General features: G+C 56.7%; 1 protein-coding gene across 1 annotated transcript in view; it reads left to right on the top strand.

The window, feature by feature from the left end:
- TPO (thyroid peroxidase) overlaps nt 1-3,575 on the top strand; it is a 71,330-nt gene extending 67,755 nt beyond the window's left edge. The window contains exon 16 of the mRNA XM_008532109.2: nt 2,638-3,575. Coding sequence (XP_008530331.2) covers nt 2,638-2,824 — 187 coding nt within the window. The 3' untranslated portion in view covers nt 2,825-3,575. The remainder of the gene's footprint in view (nt 1-2,637) is intronic.
- Nucleotides 3,576-24,465: the final 20,890 nt, after the last annotated feature.

Below are 24,465 nucleotides of genomic sequence, written 5' to 3'. Positions count from 1 at the left end.
GTCATTGTCTGTGAGCTGGTGGGCCTGTGGTGAAGGTCTCGTGCTGCAGAAAGCCGCCAGGGGTCACCACGGTGGTCTGCACCTCTTGCCCTGGCTCACCCAGCACCGTGCACACCACGCAGAAGCGGGCCCGTCTGCAGGAGCAGCGTTGGCGGCAAAAGGGAAAGTCGAAGGCCCCCGCCCGCCCGTGACAGCCTCGGTCTCACAGTTCACTGGCTGCTCCTCAGGAGAAACCCACCAGGATCCCCCTTCTGAGGGGAGGGCAGAGCACAGCTGGATCCTCCAAGCGTGAGTGGATCCAGGCGTTTCTGCCCCAAAGCAGCCGGTGCTTCAGCATGTAAGGAGTAAACTCCATCCCAAAAGGCCATTCGAGTGGCCTTTGTCTCCCACAGGCTTTTGGACAGGCCAAGTTTGAGTTCTTATAACATCCAGTGAAGCAGTTCTGGTCAGTACTTGGTGGCCACAAAACCTATATATCCCCAAATCTTGTTTCTAATAAGAGACGGAGGCTTTCCTTGGAGAGTTGAAGGCTCTGATCAGCTCAACAGGTCGGAACAGAGAAACGTGACGTCTCCTGAAAGGCAGGTGCTCTGGGCCCTAAACGGGATTTTACACTCGCTGATGTGGCCTCGGGTCCCCAGCAGGAATGGGACATGAGCGGGGACAAGGCCGGGCTCAGGGTCGGGCTCAGCGTCTGGCCGCTCTCGTTGCCGCTCTGGTCTGGGGAAGCGCAGCTTCGCAGCCAGCGTTGAGGGCTTCCGTTTCCAGGCGGGCGGCGCTTCTGGACTTGGGTGAGGTGTGTCGCTGCGTGAGGCCGGGAGACCTAGGTACTCTGTGAACATGCGCACAGCACACACTCCTGTTTAGAGATGACCGCAGCCAGCTTTAACTGAAACAAGTGTGTGAATTGGTGCAGTTTGCACATCTCGGTCCCCTGTGCAGACACCGTCTGTGTCCTGCTCTAACGCCTGTTTATACGGGCAGCCGATGGCGAGGCGAGTGCCGCGTCCGACGGGGCCGGCCGTGGGGCACTGCAGCAGGAGGGACAGAAAACAGACAAGTAAACGAGAGGAGGGCGGGTGGCCGGGCGCGCTCCACAGGAAGCCTCGGTGGTGACATTGGTAGGGGGCATCTCCCGGTGGGGTAGCCAGAGGAGGCCTCTCTGAGGAGCCCCGTTAGGTGGGGCCTGAGGTTTGGAAAGAGGCTGCCACACGCCCCGGACTGTGCATCCCAGACATAGGGGGCAGCAAACCCAAAGCCCTGGCCTCCAGGGAGCCCGGCCTCCTCCCGGGAGGGATGCGTGGCGACATGCGCTGTCTTGGAACAAGGAAGGAGAGCACCTACTTTCACCCAAAGATGCCTGAGTGGCACAAGAGATCTGCTGACACCGCACAGGCGGCTGCAGGGCGGGTGGTGTCAGTGGAACAAGGGAGGCAGGAGCGCCGGCCGGGAGGGGCTGGGAGCGAGCCACACTCCTTGAAACAGTCTGTGGTCTCTGTCTCATTTTTTCTGCTCTGATCTTTGTTACGTCCTTCCTCCTGCTAACTCTGGGCTTGCTTTGTTCTGTCCTTGTTCCCTGAGTCGTCGTGTCGGGTCGTTTGTTTGAGATCTTCCTTCTGTTCTCACGTGGACGTTTATCGCCGGAAACCTCCCTCCAGCACTGCTTGGCGACGTCCATAGGTTTCCGGGTCTCCTTGTTCGTTAGTCTCAAGATACTTCCTCGTTTCCCTTTTGGTTTCTTCTCTGACATGTTGGTTGTTCAAGAGTGTGTTTAACGCACCATGGCTCTCCCAGTTTTAGGATAAACTACTCAGTGGGGCGTAATGCAGCCACTCAAACACTTAAGGAAAGGAGGGGCCACACCTGGGATCAGTTCAATGACGATAGGAGCAGACAGCGCGTTTCTGAGACAACTACAGTTCCGTAAAATTACATCCAAATGCAGAAATTTCTGGCGTGAACAGGGAAACAGAATAAAGTAAATCTGAGTAGTGGGCTTGTGTGTCATAATTTAATTTTCCTCACAGTTAATGTGACTTTACAAGTGCATTTCTTTACTAATTAAAAGTATGATTGATGGGGCCAGCCTGGGGTGTGGTGGTTAAGGTCACGCACGCCACTTCAGTGGCCCAGAGTTTGCAGGTATAGACCCCGGGCACGGACCCAGCACTGCTCATCAAGCCACACTGTGGCGGCATCCCACATGAAATGGAGGAAGATGGCACAGAAGTTAGCTCAGCAAGAGTCTTCTTCACACACACTCAAAAAGTACAATTAAGTCAGTGAAGCAAGGAGAGGGTGGACGGTGGTGGTCGTGCCCCCTTCTCTGTGCTGCGCTGGGGGTTCCTAACCACTGACCAGCTCCCACGGCCTCTCTCTGATGCTGTGTCATCTGACAAAGATGAAAACCCCATCAGGCTACAAGTTGACTTGGTGAGGTCATAACCCTTCAAGGGGACGTCCTGAGCGCAGAGCCCCCAGGAAGAGAGTCTCGCGGCCCCGGGGAGGCTGCCCAGACGCAGACCTCCCCTGGGCTTCAGTGTCCTCCCTTAGTCACGCGGTACTGTGAATGTGTTTGATGGCACTCGTGGCTCTTGTAACTAGTGATAGTGACACGGGGTGTGTGTTTATCCACAGGGCGCGTTCCGATGCTCAATCCTCGCTGCCCGTGGTGGACGGAGGTGGGAAAGTCGCTTCCCCGGTGCAGGAAATGAGGACTTCGCAGCACAGCGTCCCGGCACAGGGCGAGGAGCAGGTGGGCTCACAGGGTCCCTCTGAGGCTCCAGCTGGCCCGATGTTTCCATTAAGACCCGGGGGTCACTGAGGAACAGTGCTGTTCTCGGTGGGATCATGCGGGCTGACTTCTGTGTTTCTTTTTGATGCGTGGGCCCCTCTCCCTCTGTACCTTCCTGCTGTGTGTGTTTTTATGCAAACTGTGTTTATAAGAGAATGCCAATTACTGAGACTTTAACCTACTTTTTAAAAAGTACGAGCAAATTAGAATCAGTAAGCCGGAGCAAAATGCTTTTCCTTTGTGCCAACGGGTTTCAAAACCCAGGGCTGACTTCCAGGCACCTGCTTCAACATTATCAATTATCTCAGTTATCTCAAGGCCTGGCTGAAGACAGGCAGGAAATTAACTAGAAGCTGAAGGAAAATGTTGCCTTTTAAAATGTGCTTTTTAAACAAATGAAATAATTATAAACAGTGTGAGAAAATCAGTCTAGACTTTCTTTTTACTACTTTTACCTTATAAACATGACCCCAAGTGATGTTATATTAAAAAGTCAGTTCTGCTCACCCCAGGGGGCTGTCCACCACTCAAGCGACAGGCCATCCTCCTGACGGTCAGTGCTGACTGAGTGACCCTGTCCTGGGAGGCGTTCTGTTGCCCAGCAGGATCAGTGTTCGCGCCTGCCTGCCAAGCGTGAAACAGAAAATACCCCCAGCTGGGGTGGGCAGCACGGAGCCCGTTTACATGCACAAACCCTGCCATTTCCCACGTCCCCACTGGGCCCCTAATCCGCCTGACTGAGACCCAGGGCCAAGTGTGAGTTCCTGTCTGTGTGCTCAGTGCGGCCTCTGTCCCGCAGGACCCGGCCTGGGGATCCCAGGTCCTTCTCTGCAAGTAGGAACCAGCCGTCACTCCACTCGGGAAGCCGGCATCGGCAAGTGTGGGTCCCCGCTGATTCGTGGGAACAGAGGGCCCGTCGTGGAGTCCGGAGCCTCCTTCCTAGAACAACGCCTGTTCTAGGCATTTCTGTCCTGTATAAAGCGTGTGCTGCCACTGCAGAGTCAAAGTCAGACACGCTCACAGTTGTCTTGATTTTCACGGGGCGGTGACCAGACTGAGCAACAGGACACCTGCACCTTGTCAAATGCTGGTTAGGACAGACGGACAAGGACCTTAAATACTACAAACAGTTTTGAGTTTCAGAAATCACCACTGAGAATGTTTTCCAAATATGGCAAATCTCGTGTTATGTTCTAGTTATGACCCAGCAGGATGAATAAACCTTCCACCTGACAACCTTCCAGCTCTTTCTTATGAACAGCGTCTGATTTGTTCCTCTTTGGGGGGCAGGGGTTGCCATAAAAAGGTACTCACTATTAAACTTATTTATAAACCTTTTCTTCCGAGAAACAAACACAGGATGTTATTTTCACCACGCTCATATCCCAGTCTCACTTTCAATTCTGCCCCTTCTGCTGTAATTTCTTTTTTCCGTCAAAGTCGCTACCCACCTAGCCAGCCTCCCCGCTGACTTGTGACGGACGGCTCCAGCATTTCGTGGCCCGTGGTCGCCTCATCACACAGGGAGGCCCCGAGGATCCCTTCTCCCCTTCCGCCCCCTCCTGGGAGCAGAACTGAGATTTCCGAAATGCCCTGGAAGGAGGTCTATGATTATTAGGACCAAAAGAGCAAGTGCGGGGTCTCGTCCTCCAGGGGTCTGCTGACAAAATCAGACTTGGGCCCGAGGCCTCCACTTCCCAGCACCCACCCCACCACTCTGGGCACATGCCGTCCTTTGCCCTCCTCCTCTCTCCCTCGCTCGGGTATCGCAGCCTGACTGCCCACCGAGGGACCCTCCCCGCCCGGGGGAGCTGTCAGTCACATCAACTCAGAAAGCAGCTGTTACTGTCACTCCTGCTTACACTGTGTAACTGAGGCACAGAGAGGCTGAGTAACCTGCCGAGGCGACACAGCAACACGGGCAGAGCTGGGCTTGCATACAGGCAGCCTTAACCTCTGTGCAATGAATGGTTCCCTCCTGAGGATGTAGTCAACCTTCCTTCTGCGTTGAAACCACACATGGAGAGATGCATCCGCCCTGGAACCTGTCACCCCAGAGAGCACAGAGGTGAGTGATTTACAGACAGAGACCCACAATCCCGGCAGCTCTAGAGGGTGTGCACCAACACGAGGACAGTGGCCGAGGGCGTCTGTGAATGTGTCTGCTCGGGACTTTCTGCATATAACTGTGGTGCTTTGTAGAGAAAGAGGGTTTACATTTTGAGCTAAAAATACTGTATTGTTTCCCCCAGGCCCTGAGTCACTCTATTCTGTGTTCTGAAATTCTGATCATTGTCACATAAAGCCAAGTAATGACTTCACGATGAGACCACTCTCGAAGACCCCCTGGCAGAAGCACTCTGCCCCACTTGCCATCACGGCCCCCAAGAGACGTATGTTGGTTTCTGGAGAGGAGCTAAGATTTGCCATCAGAAGGCAGGGAAGAGAGAGAATAAACCTTACAACGTGTGGCCACCAGCCTGGGAAGTGAAGTTGACAGCCCCGAGCCTCTGCCAAGAGACAAGGGACGGAGTAACCCTGACCCATGGAGCCTCTTGCTGGCGTCGACAGCCTGTGAACGTCAGTGGGTTCATCTCCTCGTGCCCTCTTTGTCTCGAGGCTCTTGCTCTGGCCTTAGGTGTCTGTGGGACTCCGTGTGCTCGACCCGCGCCTCCCAGCAGGGCTCAGGCACAAATCACAGCCAGGAGGAGCAGACCCTGCCACGGGAGTCCTGGGACAGCGAGGTCGCAGCCCCGACCTTCTCCCATGGCCACCATGCTGGCCACCCTCCCACTCGCACAGAAGCCCTACTCCGTGAAGCCAGGTTGTTCTGGGGGGTTAGTCACTTGGTAGTTAATGGTTCCGGTTGGTCTGCTGTCAGGATTTGCAGTACTTTTGCCGAGTTGTGTTCTGTGTAATGGGCTAAATTGGAAGATTTGCACAGGGCTCAGTCTCTGGGGAGCCGACCGACCCCTGTCCCAGGCCTCTCTGCATCTGCTGCTCCTGGGCATGTTCTTGTTATTTCTGTGGGCAGTGCACGGGGGTAGGACTGTGCAAACTGACAGTGGCTTTGGCCGTTGTTGGGATAATTAGCATGAGGTGATGTTAGCACTGGGGACATCACCCCAAGACCCCTTCGTGCAGCCCCCGGATCTTACAGAGGGAACAGCTGAGTCCCAGGCGTGAGAAGGGAATTGGTCAGCATCACGTAGCGAGTAACAGTTCCAGGGGAGATGAAAACACAATGCACAGTCAACTCTTAACAGTAAGAGCCTACCACTGCCATAGGGGTAACCGCTCTGTCATCACCACCCCAAAACCTACACATGCCACAGTAGCCTGCACAGGTGGAAGCCATCTTCTTCCTCATTAAACTTCAGCTATTCATGACGAGCGCTCCTTACAACACCGGGCACCCTGCCACCTCCTGGCCTTAGAATATCCACCTCTTGAGAACGTCCCGTGAGCACAGTGACACAGCACAGCCTCAGGATCAGGACTTCCTATGAGCACAGTGAGGTAGCGGAGCCCTGGGGCAGGACGTCCCCTGTGAGCACAGTGACGTGGCAGAGCCCTGGGGCAGGACGTCCCCTGTGAGCACAGTGACGTGGCCGAGCTCTGGTCCAGATTTCTGAAGGCCTTGGTCACGATGCTCACTTAGCTGTTTCCATCTGAAGAATGGCAGGTTCCTGCAAGAGCCCCCGATCCCCTGGCGGACACCACCCCCTTCTGGCCTCGGCGGGGAATACAGGAAACCACGCTGTCTTTTCTCAGGGCTCCTCCCTGTTCTGCTGGAAGAGCGTCGGTCTGCGGTTCTGTGCGCCAGATGTGTGCTTTGTACACACGCAACCTCTCGTTTTACCTGCTTTTTCTTGCAGTTAGAGATCACCGCCTTCTCCCTCAGCCGTGAAGTTGAAGAACCCGGTTTGCTGTGGGTTCAGCGGGTTCACGAAACGCCGGCCTGTGGCCGCAGCCCGGCCCGGCTGAAGCAGGAGGGTCGGATGGACTGCGTCGGGCAGCGGCCCATCCCTCTGGGAGGTGATCTGCATCCACTCAGCTGCAGAGCACAGCTCCCTGGGACTCCCGGGGAGCTTGTCAGCAATGCCTGGCAGAAGCCACACACCGTCGGTGGGAGCCGCTTGGCAAGGACGAGCCCCGGTCCATGGGACACCGGGAGTTCAGAGCCGTCACAGTCCCTCAGGCCACGACCTCCCACAGCCAAGGATGCAACCCGAAATTCAGACAGAACACCCGGGGGCGGGGGCGCTGTAGGCAGAGACGGGTCATCGATACCTGTGAAGAGATGAGTTTTCATACGCACATATATGAGAGATTATATACATATATGAAAAGGGTTTATTAGAAGGAATTGGCTCACATGATCTTGGAAGCTAAGACGTCCCACAGTCCGCCGTCCACAAGCTGGAGACCCAGCAGGGCCAGTGTGTCTACTCGGAGTCCAACGGCCTGAGAACCCGCAGCACCAAGTACGGGAGAAGACCGTGTTCCAGCCCGAGGACAGTCAGACAGAGAGTGAGTTCTCCCTTCCGCTTCCTTAGTGTCCTTTTCAGGCTCTCAGCTAATTGGACAAGGCCCACCCTCACTGGGGAGGGCTACCCACTTTACTCAGTCCACTGACTCGACCGCTAGTCTCGTCCAGTAACACCCTCACAGACATCCCCAGAGTAGTATTTGCCGAACACCTGGGCACCCCACGGCCCAGCCAAGTGGAACGTAAAGTTGACCACTACCGATGGTTGACTGGCTTCTTGGTGACCAGGCATGAGAGCCCAGAGCTCTCACAGTGGGGAGACGCGGGTACAGTTAGGAAACCAGCCTGCGTCCTTGCTTGGGGAGAAGCCCGGGACAACACAGTCAGGACCAGAGGCAAGTCACGCCACGTCGGGGGGCAGGTGGACGGGCCCTGGCCCACCACCTCAGACGGCCTGAGGGGCGGAGCTACAGGGAGGGGCCACTGAAGGCCTCCGGGCGGTGTCTCCCTTCGACAGAGCCAGGACCTTCCAGACGACCCGGCCTTTGTCTCTCACGCAGTCATCCCATTCTGGGCGGAGCTTGAACACTGCTGTTGGGGTGGACGCTGCAGGGGACACAGCGGCCATTGGGTGTGTTGGGGGGGCGGGGCGTGGTTCTCCCCACTTCCTTCCAGGCTTTAGAAGCCATTTGGGAGGTAACTCCCATGGGCTTTGGGCAGCCACAGCCAAGAGGGGACTGAAGCCTGTCGGCCGAGGGAGAGCTCACGTCCCAGGGTCAAGGGTCGGGAGGACGAAACCCCCCGGAGCCACAGTCAGCCCTCCTCCCCAGGAGCAGGAGCGGGGAGCCTGGACACCGCGGGGTATAACAACTGCTCTTCTTAGAGACACTCCGAGGCCAGGAGGAAGCAGCACGTCGGAGCCAAGGGCCCAGCGCAGCAGCTCCCGCGAGCCCTTCCTGGACCTGCAAAGGGGAGAAAGAGCCGGTGCTGCGGCGCGAGCGCACGATGGCCAGAGAGGTCCCTGGACGGAGGGACGCTGCTGCTGTGGAGCCGAGCCACACTTACAAATCCGAAGCGAAACAATGATCGATCGATAGATTGTTCAAACCACGCGGCGAACAGAACGGTCTTTGTCGTGCCAGCTTTAGCAAATAGATTTTACGTCCGCTATCTTTTCAGCTGTCTCTTAGGGCCTAACTGCTCAGTGTTGTCTTAACAGAGTGTTCTTTAAATAGTTTTTAATTTGGAGAAAGAACATTCTGTGTCTGTCAACGCAGTAGCAAAAATTGTCAAAAATAAAGGCCCTCTCCAAAAAATTGTGTGATGTAATTTTTTATCCACAAAGTATGTCTGACAGTTTTTGTTTCTGTTAAATTTCACTCTGTCGTGACTTTTGATAGAGGAAAGGTGCACTGAAACCAGAGCTCACTTCAGAAGAATGGAAATGCTTCCGCGCATTCTCTGTTTCCACAAACAACTTTTTATCTATTTCAATTAATTTGCTTAGAGCAATAAAAAAGTCAAGAAGAGTCATTTCCTCCTGAATCTTGTCTGCCCAGGTCATTCCTGTGCAAAGAGCAGAGTAAAAAAAATAATGGATGATGCATTCTTCACCTGGCCTCAAATTGCTACAGAATTCTAGAGTTTGGCTCTTAATCCATCAGCAGAGCTGAAGAAAATGCAACTATTGTCTGCCCTTGGTGAAATTTTAACAAAAACAGTTTTTTAATGGAAAATGGGATCATTTTAACTTTAGCCCAGAATTAAAGGCAGTGGTGTCGCCACACATGCTGGTACAGAATTGGACAAGAGACCACGATCTCAGGGTCCTCATCAGTCATTGCTGAGGCCCACACGGACTTGCGTCTTCTGGGCTGAAAACCCAGAAAACGTCCAGAATGTTCCGAGACAGGCTGGCCCTGCGGGAGATGTGTTTGTGGTCTGATTATCCACCTCAAGCTGGCCCAGCTGTGCTCACGTGGCTCTCTGGTGAAACAGTGAAACAAACCTGTTTATTCTGTCGGCAGGAAGGACATCCTCGCACAGCCGGTCACTTAGCCAGGGGTCTGGAGAACCAGGCTCAAAGGGTGGCGTCTTCCTCAGCAGGTTGTCGGAGAACAGGGAGGATCCTCACAGACAGACACCCCCAGCACCGAGCTGCTCCTGCTCGTCTCCACCGGGACGCAGGTGGCCGGCAGGGGCTGCTCTGAAATCCTGCCACACGCACGCAAGTGGTGGTGCCCACTTTTAGTACCATGTCACAGTTCAGTTTTGGAAAGTGGGGGAAAAAAATGACCTGGACTTTTATCTGTTACCTAGAAGAAAAGTGAAAATACGTTGCGAAGAGACCCGAACATGGTAGGGAGGCATGCGTTGTCTGCTCTGGGTTGTCGGGGGTGGAGGATACAGGAGCCTTAGAGTAAGTCGGCGATCGGTGACATGAACACTGGCTATCGGGAGGGAGCCAGAGCACAATCGAGCAAAAGTAACAAAGCAAAGCTAGGAACTAATAAAATGGAAAAATAGCTTTTGTGTAACATTAACTGAAAATCAGAATGCAATTTTATCTGTGTAACTGCTGCAAACGTGTGAAATTAAATTTTGACATTGAAAAAGATTACAAGATAAAATGGACCAGTGAAAACATTGATGTTTTTTCACAAAATGTGATTGTGGGAAAATTTTGCGTTATCTTTCTGTTTTTATTTTAATGTAGATTTAAAAAAAAAATACAGAAAGAAATTGTCATAATATTATAGGCCTGTCTCTAAAAGTCCAGCCAAAATGAAGTCTTTGTTTCCAGTGACGACAGGCTGGGGGTTCAGTGGCTATTCTGATTTAATTTACGTGGCAGCCGCCTGAGACCCTCCGAGCTGGGAGGTGTCAGGATCTAGGTGGTGACCAATTGAGAGGTGTGGAAACTTCCACCCTCCGAGAACCTGAAAGAGCCGGAACCAGGATGAGAGCAGTCTGCCCTGTCTGACACTGCCTCCCTGAACCCAGACGCTCCCTCTAGTAACAGCCGGGTGGAGCCTGGGGGCAAGAGCCCACTTGGCCCCTGTACTCCTTGGTCTCAGGGACTTTCTTTCCCCTGGTTGAGCTGGAGACGGACCTGAGTGTCCTTCAGGTTCAGAGCCAGCGTCTGTGATCCTGTTTGAGCTGGAGATGGACTCGAGTCTCCTTCAGATTTAGTTGGCGTCTGTGATTCAGTAGCGAGCTGTGTTTTCAAAGCGCTCAGTGAGAGCTACGTTCCAGGAACCCAGCTCCCCTCCAAGAAATGCCTTCCAGGTTGTCAATACCCCAAGAAATGGCTATGCTTAAGGGCACTGCTCCGCCCACCATTGCTGTTCCCTGGACCCCGGGGAAAAGGTTTGAGTCCTTCTGGCACACTGGGAGTTTGAGCTTTAAGTCCTGGAGCCAAGACACTGTCCGGTGGGTGACCTCCACCCCTCCGTCAGTGCACCCCTGGATCTTGAGCCGTTGGAGTCCACAGACGTGCGTATCTGCTCTCCTGCAGCAGAGCCTGGCAGAGGTTGCTCCTGAGAGCGCCCTAGACTTCATGGGAGCCCCAGAGACCCTACGAGCCAGCACGGCAAAGAGAAAAGCAGGCAGATTGAAGCTCAACAGGCGCCTCTGCTCTAACTGTGGTGGTTCCGGGGCAAACGGACTTATACATCAGATTCTTTCTAGACTTTCAGTATTAGCTAGGACTTAGAGACAGAATTTGTCCCTAAACGTCTTTACTTCTGGAGGGAATGACTATTCCTTCAGTCTTACTATTCAAGGAGAACGCCGTCCGGACCAGTTTTCCCCACCTTAACCCTGTTAACTTATTTCTTCCCTTTTTCTTCAATCTTTCTTTCTTCCCCCCTTTCTCCTTCCTTCTTGGAGCCCAGGCACAACCCCTTCTCCATGAAGCCTCTCCAGGAGGAAAGGAAGGCCTGGTCTGGGGTCACTTGGTGACGTGGAGGGGTGAACGTCCCCTTCCCCCGGCCAAGCTTCCTCCCGCGGTCACGTCGGAGCAGAGATGCTTAGAGAGGTTGCATCAGCAGAGAATCACTGCCTGACACACAACAACACTCAGCCAATACCCGGTCCCCGGGTGAGGACCAAGCCCACACCCCTGAGGCCAGAACTGGAGGAGACACGGAGGCATTTGTGCGGAAGGGCAGGTGGGTGTGAGGGGCTGGAGACAGATGTGGGGTCCGTTTCTTCACCCCTACCCACTTGGCCAGGCCCGGAGCAAATGTCTGTTGAGGGTGCTGCCAGCCCAGCACCCCAGCCTCCCGCCATCCTGCACAGCTCCAGGGCCGGAGCTCCCTTGCCACAGCTGACACAGTGGCTGCCCGCTTGGCTCCCCACAACCCCTGTCAGCCCCACCTTGGGGCGCTACCTCACCCTGTCTCACATGCCGCCGCGGTGCAGACGGGCCCCCTCCTCCAGCGGGTGAGCTCTGCCCATGGGGCAGAGCCGGGCTCACCACTGGCCGAGTCGGCCTCACATTCAGGCTGAGACGCCCCTGACCTGCCAGGAGCATCTGAGCAAGTTCTGTTTTCTCACGATGTTACTGTGGGGTCGTGACCCCCAGTGTGAGGACTGGGACCCTGTGCTCAGGATGCCAGTTAATAAATGAAAGATCAGTGCTGGGAGGAAGGAAGGAGGGAGGGAGGGTAGAGGGAGGGAGGGTGAAATTATGGCCATTGGACTCTACGCTTAAACTCACTGGGTCAATTCCGATTTTCTTCATTTACAAGGTGCTGTTTCTCTCAAGCTTGGGATCGGTTCTAAGGGGCAGTGCTATTATTCAGCTGGACTCCTACCCCCTGGTTGACCCCAGCCCCCACATCCCTCTCTTGAGGGATTTGAGAGCAGGATTTGTGTTCTTTGTCCAGAGTGAACCTCCAGGAGTGCGGGCTAAGGAAGCCCCACTTCCCAGGACATCCCCAAGGCTGGAGCGCAGCCACGCAACGCCACCTTGTGGTTTCCTTTGCCGGTTCCCAAAAGGAGGACTGAGCTCAGCCCACCTGTCCCAGCAGTGCTGGACGTCGTCCTGAGGCAGGACAGAGATTCTCGAGCACGCCGTGTGGCCCCAGTGCCCGGCAGCCTGGCCAGAGCATGCTTCCCTGGTGAGGGTGGAAGTGGTGCACGAGGAGAGGGTCGCAGAGGACAGGGTATTCATGGGGAGTCCCATCCTGGACTTCCACAGGAATCTGAAGACACTGAGCAGACGCAGGAAGTCAACTGCGGTTCCCAAGTCACCCTACCGATCATTCCACACTGAGACTGTGCCCACCCCCTCACAGCTTCAGGAGGCACAGCCGCGTCTCCGCCTGCATCCAGTCGTGGAGCCGCTGATGTCACAAAACGGCAGTGCCACGTCCCCTGCAGGCACGACACATGGGCCCTCACGCCCGCGGCGCCCACCCACCGTGGAGAAAGGAGCGGTGCTTGGTCCCCTGCCTTCTCGCCTGGAGAACGGGGCCTCCCCCTTTCTGTGTGTTGGGGTCGTCTGCGCCCCATGGACCTGGTGCCCTCCTCTCCCGTCCCCTTCCTGCCCCACCCCCTCACAGTTTACACTGAGGTAGAAGAAAAGGGACTCCGCCCCGCTCGCTGGCCTCAGCCCCGAGCAGCCTCCGGTTAGAGTGAGCGGACTGCGCCGGGGAAGGACCAAGTGCCCTTCCTCACCTGCCGGCCCATCTTTCCAGTCGGGGGGCTGTCACCATAGGTCTGGGTACAGCCCCCTCCAGGGCAGCATGCCAGGGGTAAGAGGGGCACCCGTGTGCCTCCTGGGTAGAGCCGGACCACTGTCTTCAGACAGATGCACTTCTAAAAAACAGAATGTACTTTAGTGACATTAATATCTTTCTTTAAAATAAGAACTAAGGAGGGGCCCACCCTGTGGTCTAGTGGTTAAATTCGGCATGTTCTGCTTCGGCGGCCGAGGTTCAGTTCTCAGGTGCAAACCCATGCCACTCATCAAGCCATGCTGTGGCGGCAACCCACATACAAAAAGAGAAAGATTGGCAATAGATGTTAGCTTAGGGCCAATCTTCTTCAGCAAAAAAAATAAATTAATTAATTAAAAAATAAAAAAAGAACTAATGAGGCTTGGTTTTAATCTCATCTTTGTGAACCAAGATAGCTTTGGAACAACTTCTCAAGTCTCAGCTTAAAAACCATGAGGACGAGAGCAAGGGAGGTTGGTTTGTTGATGCACTTGCAGCTGGTCCCTTGAAGAGGACAGACTGAATGGGGCCTTTGAGAAGGCAGGAGGGTGAGGTCAGTGCCTCTCTGCAGAGAGGATGAGCTGGTACCCAGCTGCCCACCTCTCCCAGGGGCTTGAGGGGTCCCCTCAGCCTCTGAAACCCCCTGCAGAAGGGCTCTGCAGGCCTCCACGTCGGGCAGTGGAAATAGGCAGCCTTGCCCTGGAATCCAGAGATGTCTTTAAAAAACATCTTTTTCAGAGTCAAAAATCTTTATAAAAGCTGATTCCCCCCACCCCCAAAATAATATGTCAAGTAAAAAACAAGCAAACTTCTGAATCCGTTTTATTGCATTACATTGAAAATGGCTTTCTTGGTGCAGACAGATTATAAAAACAGCCTGGACAGATCTTTCCCTGCTGGACGTTCAGCAGCCGTCTACTGAAATGCATTTACACAAGCTTCAGGATGCACAAACACGACACAGGTAACTGTTTGCTCTGCTCAGGGGTGGATCTGTAGGAGACGCCCTAACTCTTGGTTCAGACGTGGGGTCCCTCGGGTCTGGTGTCGGGGGTCACGGCTGCCACCCGCTTGTGTTAGCAGGAGCTGCTGTGGTGGACGCTGATTTCCAGGCCCCTGCTGGTCCAGCAGGAGGGGCACCCGCTTCAACTGGGGAATGCCACGCTTGCTGTCAGCAGGTGTGGTCACACCTGCTCCACAAAGGGCCAGATCCTAAGTGTTCTCGCTTTTCGGGTGACATGGTCTCTGCCATTGGAGACGGCCTTGGACAAATGGGCGTGTGCCAGTCAGACCTCACCGGGGTGGTAGGGGGACATGGCTGCGGCCTGCCGTCCAGGGTCCCCGAGGCACGTGTACTCTGAGCCGCATCTCCACTGCCGGGCGGGCGGGATGTGCTTCCCGCTGCCCGGCTGCCCCTGCAGGCCCTACCCCCACAGGAGGGGAGCTCACACCCCGCTTCGTGACCCACTTGGGGTGCACCCCGTGCCCGCAGCTGTGGGAAGAGCTGCAAACCGTGGTTGAGGGACGCTGGTCCCGGGAACGCAGCAGGAAGCCAGACTCCGCAGACCGTCCCCGGTTGGTTTTTGAATTAACCGATGGTGATCAGCCACAGAGCCGTTCAATGGAACACTCAGGGCTCATGCTCTGGCCAGTCTCGGATGGAGAAGGAAGGGGGGGCGCTGAATACAAGTGTCTGCTCGCTTGGCTGAATCCTGGCAGGTTCGGGGGTTCCCAGAAACGCTCCAGGAGAACGAGTGAGGGACACACTCTGGCCATCGAGGCCCCAGTGTCCTGGCTGGTGCTACTGAGTCAGCGTGCTCTCTGAAGGAGGAGTGCCTGGTTTTGCCTGTGGGCCCCGAGGGAAGGGCGCTGCCCAGGCAGGAGCACAGAGAAGCCCGGCTCCTGGCTCCACCATCCCCCGGACTCAGCTTGGCCCTGGTGAGCACCTCCTCGCTCGTCTCCACAGCCACTCCCATGGTCCTGCTTTGCAGGTGACGGCCAGTGTGCCCGCAGGAGGAGGGAAGAGCTGCCAGACAGCACCACTCTTGTGCCCCACGGCGGCCTGGAAGAGCTGAGGACCCCCAAGGGCACGGCCTCTCTGCCAGATGTTTCCCAGAGTGAAACGTGGGGATGAGGCAAGTCTGCCAGGAACCTTCCAGACTGCTGTGTGACTGTCCCCTCCCAGGTTTCAGAGACGCTCCGCTAGGCCAGCCCCAGGGGCAGGTGGCAACGGGCCACCCTCTGACAGCTGGAGACCCTCAGTCACCCTCGCGTGTCCTTCCTACGCCCAGAGGCCCCTCCCCAGCAACCCTGCCTCAGGAGGGAGGTGGTGCTCAGGGACCCTCACTCAGAACCGCAGGGTCCCAGGGACTGCAGGGGTGCTGAGCACGCGCTGTGTCCCACACACGGGACAGGTCCCCAGGTCCTGGGCCGGGAGGGACAGGCGGTGAGGGATGCCGGAAGGAGCAGCCTGGGATCCGGTCTCAGGGAGGAAGGGGGGTTAAGCTGAGACCTGAGGACCACTGAACCCAGGTACCAAGACGAGGGGAGAACATTCCAGGAGCAACCAGGAGGACCAGAGACCACTGACAACTCCTGCTCCCGGCCCTCTTCCCACATTTCAGGCCGCCCTCAGCCTCCCCTGCTGCCCCCTGTCCTCCCTTGGCTTCAAACATGGTCTCCGGCCTCCTGCCTCCTCTTCCCTGCCCCTCCTCCACCTCCTCCCTGCCCCTCCTCCACCTCCTCCCTGCTCCTCCCGCACCACCTCCCTGCCCCTCTTGCCTCCTCTTCCCTGCCCCTCCTGCCTCCTCTCCCCTGCCCCTCCCACACCACCTCCCTGCCCCTCCTGCCTCCTCTTCCCTGCCCCTCCTCCACCTCCTCCCTGCCCCTCCCGCACCTCTTCCCTGCCCCTCCTGCACCTCCTCCCTGCTCCTCCCGCACCACCTCCCTGCCCCTCTTGCCTCCTCTCCCCTGCCCCTCCTCCACCTCCTCCCTGCTCCTCCCGCACCACCTCCCTGCCCCTCTTGCCTCCTCTTCCCTGCCCCTCCTGCCTCCTCTTCCCTGCCCCTCCTCCACCTCCTCCCTGCCCCTCCTGCCTCCTCTTCCCTGCCCTTCCTCCACCTCCTCCCTGCCCCTCCTGCCTCCTCTTCTCTGCTCGTCCTGCCACTCCCTGGGCCGTCTGACCCCTGCCCTGCTGTGAGTCTCAACAGCTCTCAGCTCTCAAATCCCTGCTGAAACCTTCTCTCTCCTCCAACTGCTGTCTGGTCGTCCTGCCTACAGGCTCACAGAGGTGACCGGACTGGACGTTTCCTCCTGACGAGGCCCTTCTCTGCGACCATTCACCATCCCGAGGTGGCTCCTCCCTGGGCCCGAGGCTCGGGGCGGGAATCCGGGTGCTCGTCCTCCCCCCCCCCCCCCGCCCCGCCCTCCATTCAGTCCATCCTCCTGGGAGGAAAGCCCCCGCAGGAATCCCAAACCTGGCGTGAGACGGAGGAGCTCTCATCTCCCAAAGCCGCCAGCAGCGCGGATGAGCTGTGTCCACCACCAGGGGGTGCCGTCACTGCACAACGTCCTTTTCCAGGAGGCGCTCACATCCCCAGACATCAGAAAAATCACCCACTTCCCCATGGAAGGAGTGTCTTCCCGTAGAACCTCCTCAAGGAAGTGTCTGAGAATCTACTACTAAACATTTTCAGAATCCTTTTAATCAGGATAAATCTCAGAAGCCATTTTACTTGAAGGTCTGAAGAGAAAATGAGGAGCTGAAATATCCCAAGTGTCACCGCCTCCAGGAAGCCTTTCTGACCCCCACCCCGCCCTCCTCACCCCTACACCTGCCTCCTTAAAATCCCCCCGCACAAGCCAAGGGGACAGAGGCTCTTAATTCCTGGGAGCCACTCGGAAGAGCCACTGCTCTCCTCCTGGTTGGACACAATTAGCTCATGATGAGACTATGTTCAAAAAGGAAAAATAGAGTGGGTGCCCCACTGAGTAGAACAGCAGGTGACCAGCCCCGTGGTAACCTCAAAGCATCAAAGTCCCTCTTTGCCCCTAGATCCTCTCCTGGAGGGCTTCCTCCGTATTGGGGGCATTGAGCACCACCGTCTTCAAAATAAGAAGGAGCACACTGTGCAGCACTGCTTTTTAAAAAGTCTTATTTGCTCTGCCGACGGCTGTGGAAGTGCACAGAATAATCTTTAGGTGGTGGAGGTACTGACAGCTTGCCATGTGCCCAGGGCCGTATGCAGTCCTGGAAACAGGAGTTGGCAGCACACACACAATGATCAGAAGGCACCTTCCGGTCTACCATGCGCCCAGTTTGCTGGGCGCCGTGAAAGGGCTGGGGGCTGGGGGAGGAGCCGCCCCGTCTGCCCCAGAGGAAGCAGGTGGAAAATGGGGCCGGGGTCACTGAGGGAGCCTGCAGAGGACTGAGGTCTCCGTCTGGCGGGCAAAACAAAGCCTCCTGCTGGATGCTGGTGGGAAGCCCGCAGGCCACCGGGACGGACGCAGCAGCCCTCCCTGGCCAGGAACACAGTGAAACTACAAACATTTAATTCTGCTGACATTTGCTGAGGAGCGTCTGAGTGTCAGGGCCTGTGAAGGACGTGAGAAAGTACACTCTGGTGCGGGAGACTCTGGGCACCCTAGTCCGGCCGAGGACCAGCCTTGCCCTCCGGAAGCCAGACCGTGAGCTCCCAGGACATGGCATGTCCATCTCCGATCACCAGTGCCGGGTGGGCCTGCCACACATCGAGCTCAGTAAGGTTTTGCTAAGTGTCAGCTGGGGGGTGAAGGGGACCCCTTATCAGTGGAGACCTCCTCTTTAAACGTAAAGCTCCTTCCAAGAGGGTGACTTCTACTTCATTTGCAGAGCATCTCCCGTGTCCGTTGTGTTTAAAATCATGCTTAGACTACAAAGGCACTTTCAGGCGGCCTATTCTGCTACACGTGCACGATGCCCGAAGCTCCCTGTGGTCTCCAAGCTGCATTCAGCCTCCCAGCATCCTTTGGGGCAACTGAGGGCCTCGCTGGGCCACTGGGTCCGTGAGCTCCGTGGAACCATCGAGGCTCAGTAGGCCCTGGTGTCGGGTGAGATGCCCAGCAGCTCACAGGAGACTAGCCTGGCCTCCACCCGCTTGAGAGACGGCTCTCCACGGTGTTTCCAAGCTGGGAGAGGGCGAAGCCGGGGTCAATCCAGCATCCTGAGTGCCTATGGCTCTGCAGCCAGGCAGCTTCCTGGGGCCTCACGCAGTGGCACGGGCGGAGGCAGGATGCAATCGTGACCTAAAAGTTCATCTTTCCTTCATCACGTTGGGCCCAGTCAGGTTTGAGATAACATCCTCAATGCTCTTTTCACATCTGAGCACCCAGCGGAGGCTCGCTTTGCTCCAGCGCTCAGTTAGTGGGAGTGAGCCTGCTGCGTGGCCCCGTCGTCACCATCAGCAAGAAGCTGGCAGCTCAGCCTCTGCCCTGCGCATCCCCATCCGCACAGCCTCCATCCTGCCGCCTGCACACTCTCCATCCGCGCAGTCTCCATCCTCCCGCCTGCACACTCTCCATCCGCACAGCCTCCATCCTCGTGCCTGCACTCTCTCCATCCGCACAGCCTCCATCCTCGTGCCTGCACTCTCTCCATCCGCACAGCCTCCATCCTCGTGCCTGCACACTCTCCATCCGCACAGCCTCCATCCTCGTGCCTGCACTCTCTCCATCCGCACAGCCTCCATCCTGCCGCCTGCACTCTCTCCATCCTCACAGCCTCCATCCTGCCGCCTGCACACTCTCCATCCGCACAGCCTCCATCCTCGTGCCTGCACTCTCTCCATCCGCACAGCCTCCATCCTGCCGCCTGCACTCTCTCCATCCGCACACTCTCCATCCTCGTGCCTGCACACTCTCTCCATCCGCACAGTCTCCATCCTCGTGCCTGCACTCTCTCCATCCGCACAGTCTCCATCCTCGTGCCTGCACACTCTCTCCATCCGCACAGTCTCCATCCTCCCGCCTGCACACTCTCTCCATCCACACAGTCTCCATCCTCGTGCCTGCACACTCTCTCCATCCGCACAGCCTCCATCCTCGTGCCTGCACACTCTCTCCATCCACACAGTCTCCATCCTCGTGCCTGCACACTCTCTCCATCCGCACAGCCTCCATCCTCGTGCCTGCACACTCTCTCCATCCGCACAGCCTCCATCCTCGTGCCTGCACACTCTCTCCTGCAGTTGTCCTGAAGCAGTGTTGACACCTAAGCTCTGCATCCTCTTAGACAGGGCCTGTGTCTTTCCGTGTTCTGGGCACATGGCTTGGACAGCCCGGGCGTCCACGGAAGCTGCTCAGTCCTCAAATGAGTGAGGGTGAGAGCAAGCGAAGGGACGGACCAGCTCTCCGCTGCGTCAGTCACTACCTCCCGCGAGTCAGCCCTGTCTTGCCCATAACACAGGGGGGTCCAGAGGGGGTCAGCTTCACTGGATGGTCCTTTTCAGTGGTACATTTCCACAATTTTTATAACGAAAAGAAAGGGAGCTAGGGCCCAGCCTGGTGGCGCAGTGGTTAAGTTTGCACGTTCCGCTTTGGCGCTCCAGGGTTCGCTGGTTTGGATCCCGGGTAGGGACATGGGTGGTAGGCGTTCCACATATAAAGTAGAGAAAGATGGGCACGGATGTTAGCTCAGTGCCAGTCTTCCTCAGAAAAGAAAGAAAGAAAGGGAGTGACAAAGAGGGGAAGGGATCTTCGCTCCCATGTCCCGTGCCTCAATTCCGTTTCTTCTGGACACTGAAGAACTCTCTGGGACTCGGCCGTCCCTCCAAAGTCCTGGCGTGCTGACCAACATCCCCATGAGAGCTTGCCAGCCCTCTCCTGCCTCGTCGGGTGCCTTGCAAATGGTGAAGGCTGGACATGGGGGTCGTGGAGGCCACGCCATCTGTCTGCTGTGACTTCTGCAGCTCAGCAAGATTCCGTCCTAGTGTTGATGCGGAAGTCGGGGTTGCCCCCTGTAATTAGCACTCTTGTCTGTGGTGCCTTTTCTCAGAGGACCCCATGAGAATCTGACGTCCTGACCAGGGAACGATAGAGAAGCGATGTCTGGTGGGGCCAGAGGAGGTGCCAACATGCTTTGTCCCTCTGGCCCAGCACAGGCCAGCAGGGCCACCTGTCCTGACGGCGCAGGGCCAGACCCGGGAGCGAGCGAGGAGGGCGAGCGCATGGGTTTGGCCGACTCTTCTAGCCACAGACCTGGCAAAGCAGCCAAAAACGCTTTTTCCGTGTTCTCCCAGGCTGGGCGCTGTGTTCTGGAATAAGGGGCGTTTTGCTGTGTATCCACACAGAAGGAGAGAAGGAGGAAGACCAGGCTGACCCAGAAAGATGACTGCACGCTGAGAGTGCACTTCGACTCTCCGATGCAGAGGGAACGCCCGGCCCGCAGCCCTTCACGCTGGGTTGTGAGGGAGTTGATGTTCGGGGCCCCTGTCCCAGGGGAGCATTTAAGCCACAAGCACGAGTCCTCGGGCAGCCCACTCAGGGCCTCCTCGTGAGTGCAGCCGGAGGGCCAGCCCTCTCCTCACTGACCCTGCAACCGGAGGCACCCACAGGACCCTGGGGGGAGGCAGCTGGTCCCTGGGAGGCATAGCTCCCCAACTTCCCACCCCCCCAACACTGTCCCCTCCCACACGGTCTCTGAGAACTCCACAGTAACAACCACCGCAACGGCAAGTGTGGATTGATGTGCTGTGTGCGAGCCCTGCCCGGGTGCTTGGGTGGGTTGAGTCATTTCATTAGGACAATAAGTAAGTGTAAACACAGGCAGGAGCTATTCCATCCCCATTTACAGAGGGAAGTTAAGTAATTTTTCCAAAACCACAAGGCTGAAGGTGGTGAAGACAGAATACAAAGCCCTTGCTCTTGACACTTTGCCCCCGTTCTGGAAGGTTCTGCAATGAACCGTGAGGCCTGCTCACTCTGGGGAGTATATGGGCCAATACAGAGTGGGCCTTTCGTGCAGGTTTACTGGGACCAGAAGCGGGCACTGGAGATAACCCACGTGACACCAGGGGACGAGGGCTCCTGTCAGCACACGATTCAGTCAAACCCAGATGCAGCAAACTGGCCTCCTGGGGGCGGTCATGTGGACACTGAGGGCCGGGTCGCCCTTAGCCATCAGTTGGGGATGCTGGTCGCTGGGACTGCTCCTTGTCGGGGCAGCATGGCGAGCGTCCAGGTTGGCTGATCTTCTTCAGAGCAAGCTGACGTCTTCCATGAGGCTGATCCCTGCTGAGGAGACGGCTCTCCTGCACAAAGCCCCCTGGATGCCGCTCGCCGCTGCTCTGAGCTCATGGGAGACACCAGTTAATGCCTGGACGGCTGCGCTGACACGCAGAACCAAACTGCTGCTGATGCCCTTGCCGTGGCGCCGCGCCTCCCAGGGGCTCTGCCCGCAGCTATGGCCCTGAGCATGTTCCCTGGACCCCCGGGTGGCTGCCACGACCCCACCTGAGCCCTGCGAAGGTCCTGGGCTGCACGGCTTTCGGGAGGAGAAAGAGCCTCCTCTTAGTCAGGGGCAGAAACACGCACACCGAGGTACCTGCCACGCGGCACTGCGGCGACAGCTGGGAGAGCACTGTGGTGCCCAGGATACCACATGATTTGGGTTCCTTACCGTCCCCTGTGTCTGGAGCGGCCTCCTCCCCTTCCATCCTGGAGGACTCTGTCCACCCTCTAAGAATTAGGTCGTGTCCCCCTTTCTTCGCTGGAACTCCCACAGCTGTTGTTCCTCTATTTCCTAAAAATGCTTTGTTTGTGTGTCTCAAATCAGTTATCAAGCCCCACGTGCTGGGTGTTCGCAGGCCTGCCTCCTTCTCCAGACTGTTGACTCTCCAGAACAGGTACTCCCCGACGTGTGCCCTCCAGGACGGTGGTCCCTGACGTGTGCCCTCCATATCCTGTGTCTCAGGCCTGGTTGCAGCCGACACTCAGATTTGCTGTTGGAACAGAGCAGAAAGCACCTGGGTCTGCAAGAGCCCCGCGTGGGTTCATGTTAGCACTGTTGCTCCTTCAGATAGTCTGCTGGACACTCACTCGAGCTTTAGCGTGAAGCTGGCATCGGCTGGAGGCCCTTCTCGTCCCAGTCACCCCTCCCCTCAGCCCGCCACTCCCGTCATCTCCCAACCACCTGGCCACTTAACTATGTGGGACACCGCTGCCTTCAGATTCTATGATTGTGGCTCAAATTACTCCAAAACCTTAGTAGAAAATATCCACTGTGCGTCCATGAGTTCTATGCGTTAGGATTGCCAGGGGCCAGGCTCTCTCTCCACGACATCCGGGCCTCAGGTGGGAGCCCTGAAGGCTGTCCTGGGACTGTGGAAGGCCGTGCTCTCACATTCAGGGTTTGATCCGGCAGGGCTGTGTGGAGCTGGCTATCATGACTCTTCCATTTCCGGGAAACTTGGGAGCTCGTTGATGTCAAATTGAAATCAGCAAATGCCACCAGTCAGGAGCCACCGCCAACCCCACCCCCAGAGAGCCGGTTGTTGACCTTTACCAGCACGCCACTTCTCTGGAGCTGCCGCCCTGGCTCCCTGACCTTGGGCAGGATGTTTTGCTTTTCTGAGTGTGATTCAATCATCTGCCAAATTTAGACAGCAGCCCCAGGCTGCAGGGCCTTTGTGAGGCTGGAAGGAGGTACGTGGAGAATGTAACCTGGTGTGACGGACGGCGTGTGCAGTGAGTGCTAACTAGCGGTGCGGCTGCCATCGCCTTAGTGGCACCGTGTGCTAGTGTGGACGGTAACCAGAAACCTTCCCAAAACATTGTCCCTGCTGATCAAACGAAAACTTAAGCTGGAAACCTGTTTCCTTAGAGGCTGGAGAACTCTCTGAGGGATTTTTCCACAGACCTGAGGAAGCCGGTTCCTTCCAGTTTCTGGAACTCATTTCAGGGCGCGCCAGGAAGCAGACGTGCTCCATCCCCAGCTGGCTCTCTCTCCCTGAACCGGCTCTCTGTGTGCTGCCATCCCGGACATCCAGGTGGGTCCCCGGGTGCCGGATGCGCTGCTGGACCCGTGGCGCTCTCCAGGCGGTGGCTCCCGGCCCCACCCAGAGGTGAGCTGTCACATGCCAGGTCAGCGCCAGGACTCGTGTCCACCGCACATTCCAGTGTCTCTTGACACTGTCCGAGAGGAAGTCGAGCCTCTCCAAGACCAGACGAGATGCTCCAAGTTCCTCCTGAGAGGGACAGGTGTGTCCTACTCCACAGGAGCAGGAGGCCCCGCAGCGCACAGCCCTTCAGAAATCCTGGCCCTTGTGTGGGAGTGCTTTCCCAAGTCCCTTCCCCACCCAGACCTCGCAGGGACCACCTGTCCCAGCTCTCAAATCCCAAACAGTAATCCCCACTCCTGCATGTGCCACAGCTGGACCCCACCCTCTGGCCTGAACCCCCTTCTCTCCCCTTCCTCCAGCCCACGCCCAGCCTGGTGGAGCGAGGCCCCACGTCCACAGTCAAGCTGGCTCTGCCCATGGAGCCCTCACCAACCCAACACTAGCCGTTTCTAGTGCTGGACCGGAACCTGCAACTCGTCATCTGGCCGAGGCACAAATTAAACCAGCACACCTTCGGGCAGTTGATCATTGGGGGGAAAGTTGTGATTTGTGAAAAACTGTTCCTTAAAAAGACATCAGTTGCTACACTAACAGTAGAAACAAGAGAAAGTGAAGGTGCTCAGTGAGCGATGATTTGCAGCAGGAAAACAAAGGTTTTGGATAAGCACGAGGGTGGAATGTCGAGTTTGGCGGCAGCCTGTATCTGTGACAGAAAGGGGAAGCGATTTGTGAAGCGGTTTTGTCATGTGCTCTGGCTGGAATTAGCCTTTAAAGCTTTATAAATGACTTTAGTCTCATTTTACAGAAACGCCGTGGGTTTGAATGGGTCGCTGAAATTTTTCAGTTGTCTGTTATTGAACTTTGCGAAGAAAATTACATGCTCCGTGGAATTTGTTGGAAGTCTCAGGACGTCTCCCTCAGGCCAGCCGGGAATCCCGTGTCCTCGAGTCACCCGCAAGGCCCCAGCCCGACTTTGGTGGGAGCCTCCTGGGGGAGAGGCGGGCTGCAAGGTGGCTCACGGTGGGCTTCCCGCAGTGGTCGCTGTGCGTACTGGCCCTCCTTTCGAGGCCTCCACGGGCCTCGGGGAGCTGCTTCCCGCCGGGCATCACCAGCCCCTGAAGGACGAGGCTGGTGACGGAGCCGGGCACTGCAAGCCCCAGGTGGAAGGCCAGCTTTGGGGATGTGGAAAAATATCAGAGAAGACCATTTAAATGACGCAAACCACCTTCATTTAACAGTTCATGAAGCGGGCGGGCTCTTTTTGGAGAACTGCAAAACGGGGTGGAGTCCGGAAGCTTTTGTAGGATGAAGAGGGAAGAACATGGGAGACACCTGCTGGGCTAGGCTGGGGCTGGAGCA

This window comes from Equus przewalskii, chromosome 14 (assembly GCF_037783145.1).
Source record: "Equus przewalskii isolate Varuska chromosome 14, EquPr2, whole genome shotgun sequence".
Lineage (NCBI taxonomy): Eukaryota > Metazoa > Chordata > Mammalia > Perissodactyla > Equidae > Equus > Equus przewalskii.
Note: the sequence above shows the minus strand (reverse complement) of the source record. Positions and strands in the feature narration are given on the sequence as shown.